General features: G+C 41.7%; 1 protein-coding gene across 1 annotated transcript in view; it reads left to right on the top strand.

Annotated features, from left to right (window-relative positions):
- Nucleotides 1-13,855, top strand: part of LOC142655659 (uncharacterized) — a 235,042-nt gene that overhangs the window by 25,587 nt on the left and 195,600 nt on the right. Inside the window, exon 9 of the mRNA XM_075830110.1 lies at nt 7,678-7,833. Coding sequence (XP_075686225.1) covers nt 7,678-7,833 — 156 coding nt within the window. The remainder of the gene's footprint in view (nt 1-7,677; nt 7,834-13,855) is intronic.

The raw sequence follows: 13,855 nt of genomic DNA, 5'->3' as shown, positions 1-13,855 counted from the left end.
TCTCAGATTTCTTCTAGCAGTGCCGCATGCCGCAGGACTTCTGGGAGCGAGGCAGTTGAAGAGTGGGACGCTGGTATAAAAATTATCCAGGTAGAAGTGGTAACCCTGGTCCAGCAGTGGGTGCACCAAATCCCACACAATTTTTGCATTAACTCCCAGTAAGGGGGGGGGGGGCATTCTGGGGGCTGAGCACTGGTGTCCTTCCCTTCATATATCCTAAATTTGTAGGTATACCCTGATGCTCTCTCGCACAGCTTATACATCTTTATGCCATACCTTTCCCTCTTACCCGGCAGGTACTGGCGGAATTGAACCCTCCCTTTAAAATGTACCAATGACTCATCAATAGAAATACACTTCTCGGGGGTGTATGCTTGGGCAAACCGGGCACTGAAACGGTCTAATAGGGGTCTCCATTTATACAAACGGTCAAAACTGGAGTCATCTCGGGGTGGGCACGGCTCATTATCAGTATAATGTAAGAAGCGAAGTATTGCCTAATTTATTTATTTTTTTAGGTTCCAGTTCAGTTCTGAAGTTGCTTTGAGGGGCCTATATATTAGAAGCCCCTATGAAACACCCCATTTTAGAAACTAGACCCCTCAAAGTATTCACAAAAGCATTTAGAAAGTTTATGAACCCTTTAGGTGTTTCACAGAAATTTAGAGAAAAGTAGAGGTGAAATCGACTTTTTTTTGTTGTCAGAAAATCCTTTTTATACCACTTTTTTTTATAACACAAAAGGTTTTACCAGAGAAACGCAACTTAATATTTATTGCACAGATTCTGCAGTTTTGAGAAATATCCGATATGTGGCCCTAGTGCGATAATGGACTGAAGCACCGGCCTCAGAAGCAAAGGAGCACCTAGTGGATTTTGAGCCCTCCTTTTTATTAGGCACCATGTCCGGTTTGAAGAAGTCTTGTGGTGCCAAAACAGTGGAAACCCCCCAAAAGTGACAGCATTTTGGAAACTAGACCCCTTGAGGAATTCATTGCAGTTTTCTTGGGGTGCATGCGACTTTTTGATCAGTTTTTATTCTATTTTTAAATGGCGCGGTGACTAAAAAACAGCAATTCTACTATTGTTTTTTATTCTATTTTTTTACAGCGTTCACCGTGCGCTATAAATGACATATTCACTTTATTCTGCGGGGCGTTGCGATTACGGCGATACCAGATTTTTATAGTTTTTTTTTATGCCTTATGGCGTTTGCACAATAAAATAAGTTTTGTAAAAAATCATTCACTTTTTGTGTTACCTTATTCTAAGAGCCAGAACGTTTTTATTTTTCCATCAATAAAGCCGTGCGAGGACTTATTTTTTGCGTAACGAACTGTAGTTTCCATCAATACCATTTTTAGGTACATGCGACTTTTTGATCTCTTTTTTTTTTATTTTTTGCGAGGTGAAGTGACCAAAGAATTGTGATTGTGGTACGGTTTATTATTATTTTCTTTTACGGCGTTCACCGCGCGGGATAAATAACGAAATAATTTTGTAGTTCAGGCCGTTACGGATGTGGTGATACCAATTATGTATAGTTTATTTGTTTTTTATATAGTTTTATTAATAATAAAGTACTGATAAGGGAAAAAGGGGGATTTTTACTTTTATTACTTTTAAATCTTTTATTTTCTTATTTTTACACATCTTTTTTTAACTTTTTTTTTACTTTGTCCCACTGGGGGACTTGAGGGCAGGAGGCCCTGATCGCTAATCTAATACACTGCACTACATGCGTAGTGCAGTGTATTAGAGCTGTCAGCTACTCACTGACAGCAAGCCTAGTGGGTTCTGACTTCGTCAGGACCCACTAGGCTTCTGTTGATGGCATAGCCGGACGCCATTGTTTGGTGTCCGGTTGCCATAGTCACTATCGCCGGCCGCTATCGTGTAGCAGGCCGGCGATGGCAGCTTAACCCCTAAAAAGCTGTGATCGCTATTGAACACGGCTTTTCAAGGGTTAATCAGCGGGGACACAGCGATCGGTCCCCACTGTAGGAGCTGTGACAGCTGCTATACGAGACAGCAGCTGTCACAGCTCCTGTATGTGTCGGGAGGACGGCCGAAATAAGGGTTTTTCCATCTAAATAATTTTTCACATTAACGTCTTTGGCTCCTCCTTTTTGCAGTATATTTCCAACTTCTCTGGCAACACAAACCCCTACTCTCTGGTGCCATAGTCACATGCAAATATTTTTGATGTCACAGTAACCCGTTAAAATTCAAAATGTAGTAGCAACAAAAGTGTACCCAATACGATAGCAGTAAAAGCGTTACTTTTGCTGCAGTTTTACCACAATTATGCTAATGGTTTTTATTAAAGAAACAATTCTAAGAAAAGGCTCCTAAAACTGGTTGTATGCAAAACTCCAATGCTATATGTGCAGTTTTTTTTAATGTCGTTTCCAATGGTAAAAAAAAAGTAAAAGCTGCGGCTACTAGGGCATGCTGTAGTTTTAAAAGGACAGCCTCGCCAGAAAATGGTGTTTTAAAACACAAATCTATCACCTTTATTGTGAGCTGTAAATATTAGTATGCATTAAACACCCCCTAGTGGTGGCATCAGGCTCCCAGAATAACTCTAAGGGCGGGTTCACACATAGCGGAATTTCACTTAAATTCCGCTGCGGACACTCCGCAGCGTTAATCCGCAGCGGAGCCGTTTCTCCATTGACTTTCACTTTAATTTAGCAGTGTTCGTTTACACGATGCGTACAATTCCGCTGCGGAGCATAGGCTGCGGAGCGGAATTTGGTGTCCGCAGCATGCTCTGTCTGTTGCGGAGCAGTGGCGGACTGGTTGCGGACTCATGGCGGAATTTCTCCATTGACTTCAATGGAGAGTCAAAATTCCGCAATGAAGTCCGCAGATCTTATGTGTGCTGCGGAGCGTATTGTTTTTACTACCATGACATTTCTTCATTCTGGCTGGACCTATGTATTTCTAGGTCTACAGCCAGACTGAGGAAGTCAATGGGGCTCCCGTAATGACGGGAGCGTTGCTAGGAGACGTCTGTAAATAGTCACTGTCCAGGGTGCTGAAAGAGTTACGCGATCGGCAGTAACTGTTTCTGCACCCGGGACAGTGACTACCGATCTCAATATACATGTATCTGTAAAAAAAAATATAAGTTCATACTTACCGAGAACTCCCTGCGTCTGTCTCCAGTCCGGCCTCCCAGGATGACGTTTCAGTGTAAGTGACGGCTGCAGCCAATCACAGGCCAAGCACAGGCTGCAGCGGTCACATGGACTGGAGCGTCATCCAGGGAGGTCGGGCCGGATGCCGAAAGAGGGACGCGTCACCAAGACAACGGCCGGTAAGTATGAATTTCTTTGACTTTCACTAGGGAAAGTGCTGTCCCTTCTCTCTATCCTGCACTGAATAGGGAGAAGAGAAGCACTTTTCCTGCAGTCCGCAGCGGCCAGTCCGCATCAATTTTCTGCACATTTTGTGCAGATCCGCTGCAGAATCTGCAACGCAGATTCTGTGCGGCATTGATGCGGACAGTTGCGGAGGAATTCCGCCATGTGTGGTCATGCCCTAAGGCCGTAGGCACACGCTGCAGAATTTGATGTGTAAAATCCGCATCAAAATCACAGATAAATGCATGTAATTCCACAGGTAAAATCCGCACTTAATATTGCGTTTTTAAGTGCGGTTTTTACATTCTGATGCGTAAACAGGTGCAGATTTTATGTTGCGTATAGATTTTTTTTTAATTTTTCACACAGCTTTTAACTGGTTAAACCATAAAAACTAAATTGATCAATAAAATCCAATCTTTTCAAACCATGAGATTTTTATAACCCCCGACTGTGAATTTTATGCATCTTTCTTTCTTGTAATGCAAAATTGCTTTGTTTTTCATAGGCAGTAATATTATAACCCAGCTTGTCTTAAAGTTTCTTTTCCAGAAGACATTCATGACATCATTAACTCGATATATTGGTTTCATTCCTTGGCTGGATTTACACAATGCGATACAATAAACGGAAACCGTAGCTTCCTTTTGCATCACCATTGATATCAATGATGACGGAAAACATTGCTAATGGTTTCCGTTTGTCACCATTCTGTCAGGTTTCTGTTTTTTTGACGGAATCAATAGCGCAGTCAACTGAAACCTCCGACGGAACCCCTCAACGGAAAGCCAACGCTGATGTGAACAGTCCCTTAAGGACGTACCTTTCCAGCCAGATCATTTTTCTTTCAAAGTAAGGCAGTCACTTTTGAGACCAAAGCAACCAAATCTCCTTTCTTTCTTGTAAGGCTGGGTTCACACGACCTATTTTCAGACGTAAACGAGGCGTATTATTCCTCGTTTTACGCCTGAAAATAGGGCTACAATACGTCGGCAAACATTTGCCCATTCATTTGAATGGGTTTGCCGATGTACTGTGCCGACGACCTGTCATTTACGCATCGTCGTTTGACAGCTGTCAAACGACGATGCGTAAAAATACAGCCTCGTCCAAAGAAGTGCAGGACACTTTTTTCAGACGTAATTTGAGCCGTTCTTCATTGAACTCAATGAAGCACAGCTCAAAATTTACGGCTCTCAGAGTAGCCTCGCAAAATGCGAGGAGGAGCATTTACGTCTGGAACGAGGCAGCTGTTTTCTCCTGCAGTCAATTTGACAGCTGTCAAACAACGATGCGTAAATTACAGGTCGTCTGCACAGTACGTCGGCAAACCCATTCAAATGAATGGGCAGATGTTTGCCGACGTATTGTAGCCCTATTTTCAGACGTAAAACGAGGCATAATACGCCTCGTTTATGTCTGAAAATAGGTCGTGTGAACCCAGCCTTATGCAGCACTGCTTTGTTTTTTATAAGCAGTAATATTATAACACAGTGTTTCAAATAACTTTAAGTCTTTCTTAAAGTTTATTTTCCAGAAGGCATTCAGTACATCATTCATTTCATATAGTATTTTAACTCCTTGGCTGGGTTTGCACATTGCGATCAAGATGTGTTTTTTTTGCCATGAACCGCTGCAAAATCATGGTTTGTGGCACAAAATGAATTTTGACCGCAGCAGGTGAACCTAGATCTAAGGAGCAAGCAGACCTCCATGCTGCCTGGTGCAGTGAAGATGATTGGAACTCTTGAGAGCAAATTGAAATAGTGCTCTAATAAAAAAATAACTATACGGGTGCTGTCACCAGCTAGCAGTAATAGCGCTTTACTTTTTGTCTCGGCCCACATCCTCCACGTCACCACCATGTCGGCCATCACGGAATACTTTCCTTTTTTCAGAAACGTCAACATTCCAGTCACTGTAAAATAAAGGCCTCTGTTTGCCAGCATGATGCAGAGTGGCACAGTTTACCGGCAAGAACAGGCACTTTCTCCTGGAAGTCCCATCTCTTGTACATGTCACATATGAGCAGGAACTCTGTATTCTTGATGAGTTACGTACAGTTTCCTGAGAATATTATTTTCGTCAATCTGTGACTCGGTGGTATTTAGGACAGGCTCGTATACAGAATATTGTTTACTGGCAGAGGGAGATGTTTTCTTTAGACTGGTGGATGATGATGATGATGGTTTTGATTTTGCGAGATCCAAAAAGTCTATCAAGAATAACCTGCACCCTCCAGTCCATGTTGGCCACATTCTTGAGAACTTCCATCAAATTCTGCTTCTTCCTCTGATAATTTTCTTGGCGCCTCTTCACTTTATTCCAGTATTCTTGGTTATTTATGAGTCCATTCAGCTTCATGAGAATGTACTCTGCAGAAATACCACTGACTGTCATAAGGACGTACCTTTCCAGCCAGAACATATTTTTGCTTTCAAAGTAAAGCAGTCACTTTTGCTGAGCAGAAAGTGATTGAATGACCTCAGCAATTGAGAACCTAGTGATATCGCAGCGGTACATCACAGTGCTTTACAGCTGTTACTATGGCAGCCAAATAGATAAATAGGATATTATCTGTAATACGTGGTAATCTACCTGTACCCCGCAGTTTATATGAGCAGCAATGTGTGAAAGCTGGTTGCCATAGTAACCACATAAATAAAGAGTCTTTTACCTGTAATATGTTGTACTTTACCTGTACATATCCTTTTATAGCAAGTGAGCATTATGGGTTTTGGTGTCATAGTGCCACTCATAAATTGAGGCTGCCTTTTTCTGCTACTGGGCAAGCTTACTGCATACTATGATGATGTCAATGTATAAACAGTATGTATTAAGCTCCTATGCTCCCCCTAGTGGTGGCTGCAGTCAGCCAGAATTTTATCATTTAAAGAGGCTCTGTCACCAGATTTTCAAACCCCTATCTCCTATTGCAGCAGATCGGCGCTGCAATGTAGATAACAGTAAAGTTGTTTTTTTTTCAAAAACGAGCATTTTTGGCCAAGTTATGACCATTTTTATATTTATGCAAATTAGCCTTTCTTATGCACAACTGGGCGTGTTTAAAGTTATGTCCAACTGGGCGTGTATTGTGTTCGTTACATCTGGGCGTTTTTACTTGTTTTAGTAGCTGGGCGTTGTGAATAGAAGTGTATGATGCTGACGAATCAGCATCATCCACTTCTCTTCGTTACCACCCAGCTTCTGGCAGTTCAGACACACAGCGTGTCCTCGCTCATCCGACGCGATGAAGTTCCTGTGGGAGGAAGTGAGTGACGTCACAGCGTGATCACAGCTAGTAAAACAAGTAAAAACGCCCAGATATACACACACAATACACGCCCAGTTGGACATAACTTTAAATACGCCCAGTTGTACATAAGAAAGGCTCATTTGCATAAATATATAACTTGGCCAAAAATGCTCGTTCTTGAAAAAAAAAAAACGTTCCTGTTATCTACATTGCAGCGCCGATCTGCTGCAATAGGAGATAGGGGTTTGAAAATCTGGTGACAGAGCCTCTTTAAGTCTATGCCTATACGAGTATTCAGATCCCTGTATCAGAAAAACAGAACTTTAACAGCGACATTAACCAGCAAAAAATGTTTGGACTTAAAAAAGGAACTGGAGCTGGTTTACCAAGCTATCCAAGATTTAGACAACATAAACTCAGGCAGTCTGAATATGTGCCAAATTTTCTCACAATGGTGCATGCTGTATAATAATTTTGGCGCATTTTGCTAGACATACGAGACATTTTTTCTTCCTTATATCAACTCTTCCTTATATCAACTCTTGGTTAATTTAGTTTTCAACTGGCGCACTTTGACACATTTTGGCACATTTTAAGCAACACCCCCTTTCTGCGAAGCCACACTCCTTTTCTAAACACTTTTTAAAAGTTTCTAGTGAGGCACAAACATCTGTTCTTAAATTAGTCTAAAATTAAATTCATCCAATTTTGCCAAGATGCGCCAAATCGCGCATTTTGGAACACGTTCTAGACACGGACACAGTAATGAATTTACCCCACTGTGTAGTAAGAGGTTGTTGTAGTAGTAGTAGTAGTAGTAGTAGTAGTAGTAGTAGTAGTAGTAGTAGTAGTAGTAGTAGTAGTTGTTGTGATGTACAAGATAGACATTCAATTTAAAGACATTTAAATGTAACTTAACTAAATCACTCAATGACAAAATTAACAAAATATCGTCTGAATTTTCTAATTTGCATGTGTGCATTCTATTATGTTAATTTATTTTATTTTTTTTAAATGTTGTTTTTCTTTTGCTTTGTTTTTCCAATGCAGTGTTAATTGACAAGAAGGCTGATGATAAAATGAAGCAATATTCATTCGAGAGTGAAGCGTATGTTCCAGGAGTGTTTGGGTCGTATGGTATTGGACTTCTGCAACAACGAGGAAGTGTATGGTCAAATTCAATGAGAATCAAGTATGGACTTTTAGGTAACGTGCTTATTCTGTTGTCAATAGATGTATGTAGGGATGTATGCATCATTTTAACCCCTTCCCGCCCTAGCCACTTTTGACCTTCCTGACAGCCTCATTTTTCAAATCTGACATGTTCACTTTATGTGGTAATAACTCCGGAATGCTTTCACCTATCCAAGCGATTCTGAGATTGTTTTCTCACGGAGTATTTTGGGGGAGGAATATCTGCCTCAAAATTCCGTTTGGAACTTTGAGGCATATATTCCTCTCCCTGCACGCCGATTTTCGCGGCAATTATCGTGCCGTTTTTCGCCCGCGGCCATTGAGCGCCGCGGGCATAAAACAGCGAGAAATACGCTTTCTCCTGCCTCCCATTGAAGTCAATGGGAGGTCAGAGGCGGAAGCGCCCGAAGATAGGGCATGTCGCTTCTTTTTCCCGCGAGGCAGTTTTACTGCTCGCGAGAAAAAGACGCCGACGCCTCCCATTGAAATCAATGGGAGGCGTTCTCGGGCCGTTTTTGCCGAGTTTTGCGACGCGGTTTCCGCGTCAAAAAACTCGGCATAATACCCCGTGTGAACATAGCCTAAGTTACTAGCAAAATTTTCTCGATATGTTCAGTATTTAATTGTGAAAAACACCGAAAATTAGCGAAAAATTGCAAAAATTAGCATTTTTCTCAATTTAAATGTATCTGCTTGTAAGACAGGCAGTTATACCACACAAAATTGTTGCTAATTAACATCACCCATATGTCTACTTTAGATTGGCATCGTTTTTTGAACATCCTTTTATTTTTCTATGACATCACAAGGCTTAGACCTTTAGCAGCAATTTCTCACATTTTCAAGAAAATTTCAAAAGGCCATTTTTACAGGGGCCAGTTCAGTTGTGAAGTGGCTTTGAGGGCCTTATATATTAGAAACCCCCAAAAAGTCACCCCATTTTAAAAACTTCACCCCTGAAAGTATTCAAAACAGCATTTAGAAAATGTCTTAACCCTTTACACATTTCACAGGAATTAAAGCAAAGTAGAGGTGAAATTTACAAATTTCATATTTTTTGGCAGAAATAAATTTTTAATACAATTTTTTTTATCACACAGAAGGTTTTAGCAGAGAAATGCAACTCAACATTTGTTGCCCAGTTTCTGCAGTTTTAGGAAATATCCCACATGTGGTCGTAGCGTGCTACTGGAATGAAGCACCGGCCTCAGAAGCAAAGGAACACCTAGTGGATTTTGGGCACCATGTCAGGTTTGAAGGGCTCTTGCAGTGACAAAACAGTAAAAATCCCCCAAAAGTGACCCCATCTGGGAAACTAGACACCTCAAGGAAATTATCTAGGGGTGTAGTGAGCACTTTGACCGCACAGGTTTTTTACAGAAATTATTGGAAGTAGGCCGTGAAAATTAAAATCAACATTTATTCAAAGAAAATGTAGGTTTAGCGATTTTTTTTCTAATTTCCACAAGGACTGAAGGAGAAAAAGCACCATAAAATTTGTAAAGCAATTTCTCCCGAGTAAAACCATACCCCACATGTGGTAATAAACGGATATTTGGACACACTGCAGGGCTTAGAAGGGAAAGAGCGCTATTTGGCTTTTGGAGCTCAAATTTAGCAGGAATGGTTTGAGAGGCCATGTCACATTTACAAAGCCCCTGAGGGGACAAAACATTGGAAACCCCCCACAAGTGACCCCATTTCGGAAACTACACCCATTGAGGAAATGATCTAGGGGTATAGTGAGCGTTTTGACCCCACAGGTGTTTTTGGATAAATTATTGGAAGTAGGCTGTGAAAATGATAATCTAAATTTTTTCAAAGAAAATGTAGGTTTAGCTAATTTTTTCTCATTTCCACAAGGACTGAAGGAGAAAAAGCACCGTAAAATTTGTAAATCAATTTCTCCCGAGTAAAACAATACCCCACATGTGGTAATAAACGGATATTTGGACACACGGCAGGGCTTAGAAGGGATGGAGTGCCATTTGGCTTTTGGAGATCACATTTAGCAGGAATGGTTTGCGGAGGCCATGTCACATTTACGAAGCCCCTGAGGGGACAAAACAGTGGAAAACCCCCACAAGTGACCCCATTTTGGAGACTACACCCCTCAAGGAATTTTTCATGTGGTGTAGTGAGCAGTTTGACCCCACAGGTGTGTCATACACTGGGCAGTAAAATAAGAAAATTTAGATTTTTTTCAAAGAAAATGTTGCTTTAGCCCCAAATTCATAATTTTCACAAGGGGTTAAAGGAGAAACAGCACCCACAGTTTGTTACGCAATTTCTCCTGAATACGTCAATACCCCATTTGTGGAGATAAACTTCTGTTTGAGCACGTGGTGGGGCTCTGAATGTAAACCGCACCATGCAACATCTGAGGCCTACTACGATGGCATTTACTGCCCTGTGTCATGAAAACAGAGGATCTGGGGTGTCAAAACATTAGAAACCCAGAAAAGTGACCCCATTTAGGAAACTAAACCCCTCAAAGAATTCATCTAGCGGTATAGTGAGAAGATTTAGATTGTAATGTAACACCTTTCAGGGTATTCATCTAGGGGTATAGTGAGAATTTTTTATTTGTGAAGTGACAACCCTCTAGGTATTCATCTAGGGGTATAGTGAGAATTTTTAAATTGTGAAGTGACAACCCTCTAGTTATTCAACTAGGGGTATAATAAGAAATACTTTAATTTTAGTAAATAAGGAGGACAACCTGGAAAACCCGCAATGGATGGAGAGGGAATGGCAGGTCCCACTACCAACCTACCCACCATTCCATAAAATCCAGCCCAAAAAATAAATCAAAGGCCTCAGCAAAAAAAAATTTGCTGAGACAACCAATCTCATCTGGATTTATTCCTCTCACCCAGATTTGCAACCTGGATGAGACAGACACTCCCTCGGGTCCTTGGTATAGTGAGAATATTTAGTTTTGTTTTAGGTGGTTTTTTACAAATTTTAAATGATCAAATTTTAAATGGGGCTGGTCAGTAAAAAAAATAGTAATTGATCATGGCCAGTATGGGAGACAGAAAAGGTGAATAAAGAATAAATAAATTAAAAATCCAAGGAGGTATGATAAATTTTGAAACATTGTTTCATGCGCAGGCCGGGATTTGTGGGACACGTCTCACAATGGTATGTGGTGTCCTTACGAATGCCTCGCTTGGCACACACACAGCATTTTTTTGGGGGCTTCTCTTTTTTTTCAGTGGGGGGGATTTCTGTGGGGAAATGCTGGCCGGGAATTATCCTACTGACGGAAGAGCCAGATGAACTGCCCTCTCCTTCCTGGTTACCAAATATCAGGGACTTTATGACCTTTTCCTGAAATTGCAGGAACGTATCTCCACTGCTGCCATATCTGTAGAGGACAAAGGCATTGTATAAAGCCATCTGTGTAAGATGCACAGACAGCTTCTTATACCATACTCTGGTCTTGCGCATGGCGCTGTATGGTTTTATAACCTGGTCGGACAGGTCAACGCCACCCATATACTTGTTGTACTCCTGTACACAGTATGGTTTTGGGACTTGGGAGTGGATCCACGTACAGGGACTAGGCTGCCTCTGCTGTCGTGTATGCTGGTCAGTATAAGGACGTCCCTTTTATCCTTATACTTTAGGAGGAGCAGATTGTCGCAGCAGAAAGCTTTGCTCTCTCTCCTAATTTTAGGATCTGACCCAGCAATGTTTTGGGGAGGCCCTTCTTATTTTTGCGGATTGTTCCGCACGCCAAGGTGGATCTGGACGAGAGAACTTTTAGTAACGGGACACTGTTATAAAAGTTGTCCAGATAAAGATGATAGCCTTTCCCAAGTAAAGGATGGATAAGATCCCATACGATCTTTCCACTAATTCCAAGGAAAGGGGGGCATTCTAGGGGATCTATATGGGAGTCTTTTCCCTCATAGACCCTAAAGGAGTAGGTGTAACCGGTGGCACTTTCGCACAGCTTGTAGAGCTTTATGCCGTACCGGGCTCTTTTATTGGGTAGATACTGCCTGAAGTGCAGTCTACCCTTGAAGCTGACTAGGGATTCATCCACCGAAATATTTTGCTGGGGGGTATAAACGTGGGAAAAAATTTGGGAGTAGTGGGCAATCAATGGTCGTATTTTATATAGCCTATCAAAATTTGGGTCCTGTGGGGGTGGGCACTGGCTATTATCATTGTAATGAAGGAATTTCAGGATGGCTTCGAAGCGCTTCCTTGTCATTACTGTGCGGTAAATGGGGGTGTTATATAAAATATCAAGGGACCAATAGTCTCTAATACTAGGCTTTTTTATTAGACCAAAACTTAAAAATATGCCCCAAAACTTCCGCAATTCCACTAGGTTTGTGGGGGTCCAATTTTGGCTTCTCCCATAATAAGAGTCAGGGTTCTGGGCGATAAATTGTTCCGCATAGATGTTGGTCTGCTGGACCATTAACGCTAAAAGGGAGTCTGAAAAAAAAAGTTTAAAATAATCAATGGGGCTGAAACCCGTAATTTCAATTTGAATGCCTGAGCGGGCTGTAAACTCAGGCACCTGGGGGGTATAATTCTCCGCAGCTTCCCAGGTCAGCTCAGGCAGAGCAGGACCTACGGCTCTTCTGCGCCGACTGGGGGGTGCAGATTCAGAGTCACTGGATGCAGAGGAAGATGGAAGCACGAACTGCTCTTCACCTTCACTCGCGCTGTCCGTGTCGGAGCACAGCATTTCATATGCTTCCTCGGCTGAAAAGACTCTTTTGGCTATACTGATAAACTTTTGCTACCTAACTAATGAACTAACGGAAAACAAATTTTTTCCTTTTTTTTTTTTAATTAAAAAAAAAACCATTTTTAACATTTTTTTTTTATCAAAAAATAAACCGCTACTCTCAACCGTGGAATGAGAACAGACCCTGCTGTATTCAATTAGTAAGGGTACCCTACCTACCAGGAGAAAAACTAAATGAGACGTGGCATTGCTACCTAACAGGGAACTCGGGCAGTGGGCAATCTAGGGACACAGCAGAGTGATGGCGACCGGGTACTGCGACAGGTGACAGATCACAGCACGGCAGAAGGACACTGTGGTGGCCTGAAGTTATATATAATATATATATACATATATTATATATATATATATATATATATTTTTTTTTTTTTTTCTTAACCTGTGGGCACCAAAGGGGGTGATCACAGGTTAGTGTGCACAAAAGGGCAGAAAAGGGGCAGATCGCTGTTTTTTTTTTACTTACACACTGTATTTCTTCTTGTCTCCGTCTCTGACAAGCTCTCTGACAGGAATGAGCTTGTCAGAGACGGAGATGCCGGCAAACCACTGCTCCTGCGCTGTGATTGGCCTGTCAGTACTGACTGGCCAATCACAGCTCGTTCCGGTACGGGACCACTCTGATTGGTCCTGTGCCCGCGAGTCCTGCTCGGCAACTGTCTATGACAGTTGCGATCGGGACGCTGTCACCATGTCTGTTGACATGGTGACAGTTTGAAGCTTGGGCGTAACTGTACGCCCGAATGCGGGAAATCACTTGCATTCTGGACGTACAGTTACGCCCAATCGCGGGAAGGGGTTAATACTACACAAACAACATCTAATTTAACTTATATTTCTCGGGCAAAAGTGAAAAAAAATCTGCCTGTACTATCAGTTTTCTTACAGTGTTTCTTTGATATGGCGAGTTCAGTGGCTCTCAGTGTCTCCATAGTAATGGGAACAGAAAGCTCCCCTCCCCAAGCAGAGGACTGTACACCGCTTCCTACATTGCGCTAGATTGGATGCAAGGTGGTGGGTTGCATCAGGCATCAGCAGGAAGGCTGGTTTACTCTTCCTCTATTTAAAGGGAAGGTGTCACGAAAATATATTTTTTTATATAATATTGCTTTTAGTTTGATATTAAAATACATTTTATTTATTTGTGTTCTTGTACTTTTTACTTTATTCTTACTTTTACTTCTCTATGAGGGCTGCCATTTTTTTTTCATCTCTGTATGTGTCGATTAACTACACATACAGAGATGGAATATGGCACAT

The sequence above is a fragment of the Rhinoderma darwinii genome, chromosome 6 (assembly GCF_050947455.1).
Source record: "Rhinoderma darwinii isolate aRhiDar2 chromosome 6, aRhiDar2.hap1, whole genome shotgun sequence".
NCBI classification, from domain to species: Eukaryota; Metazoa; Chordata; class Amphibia; order Anura; family Rhinodermatidae; genus Rhinoderma; species Rhinoderma darwinii.
This window is presented reverse-complemented; position numbering and strand designations above follow the sequence as displayed.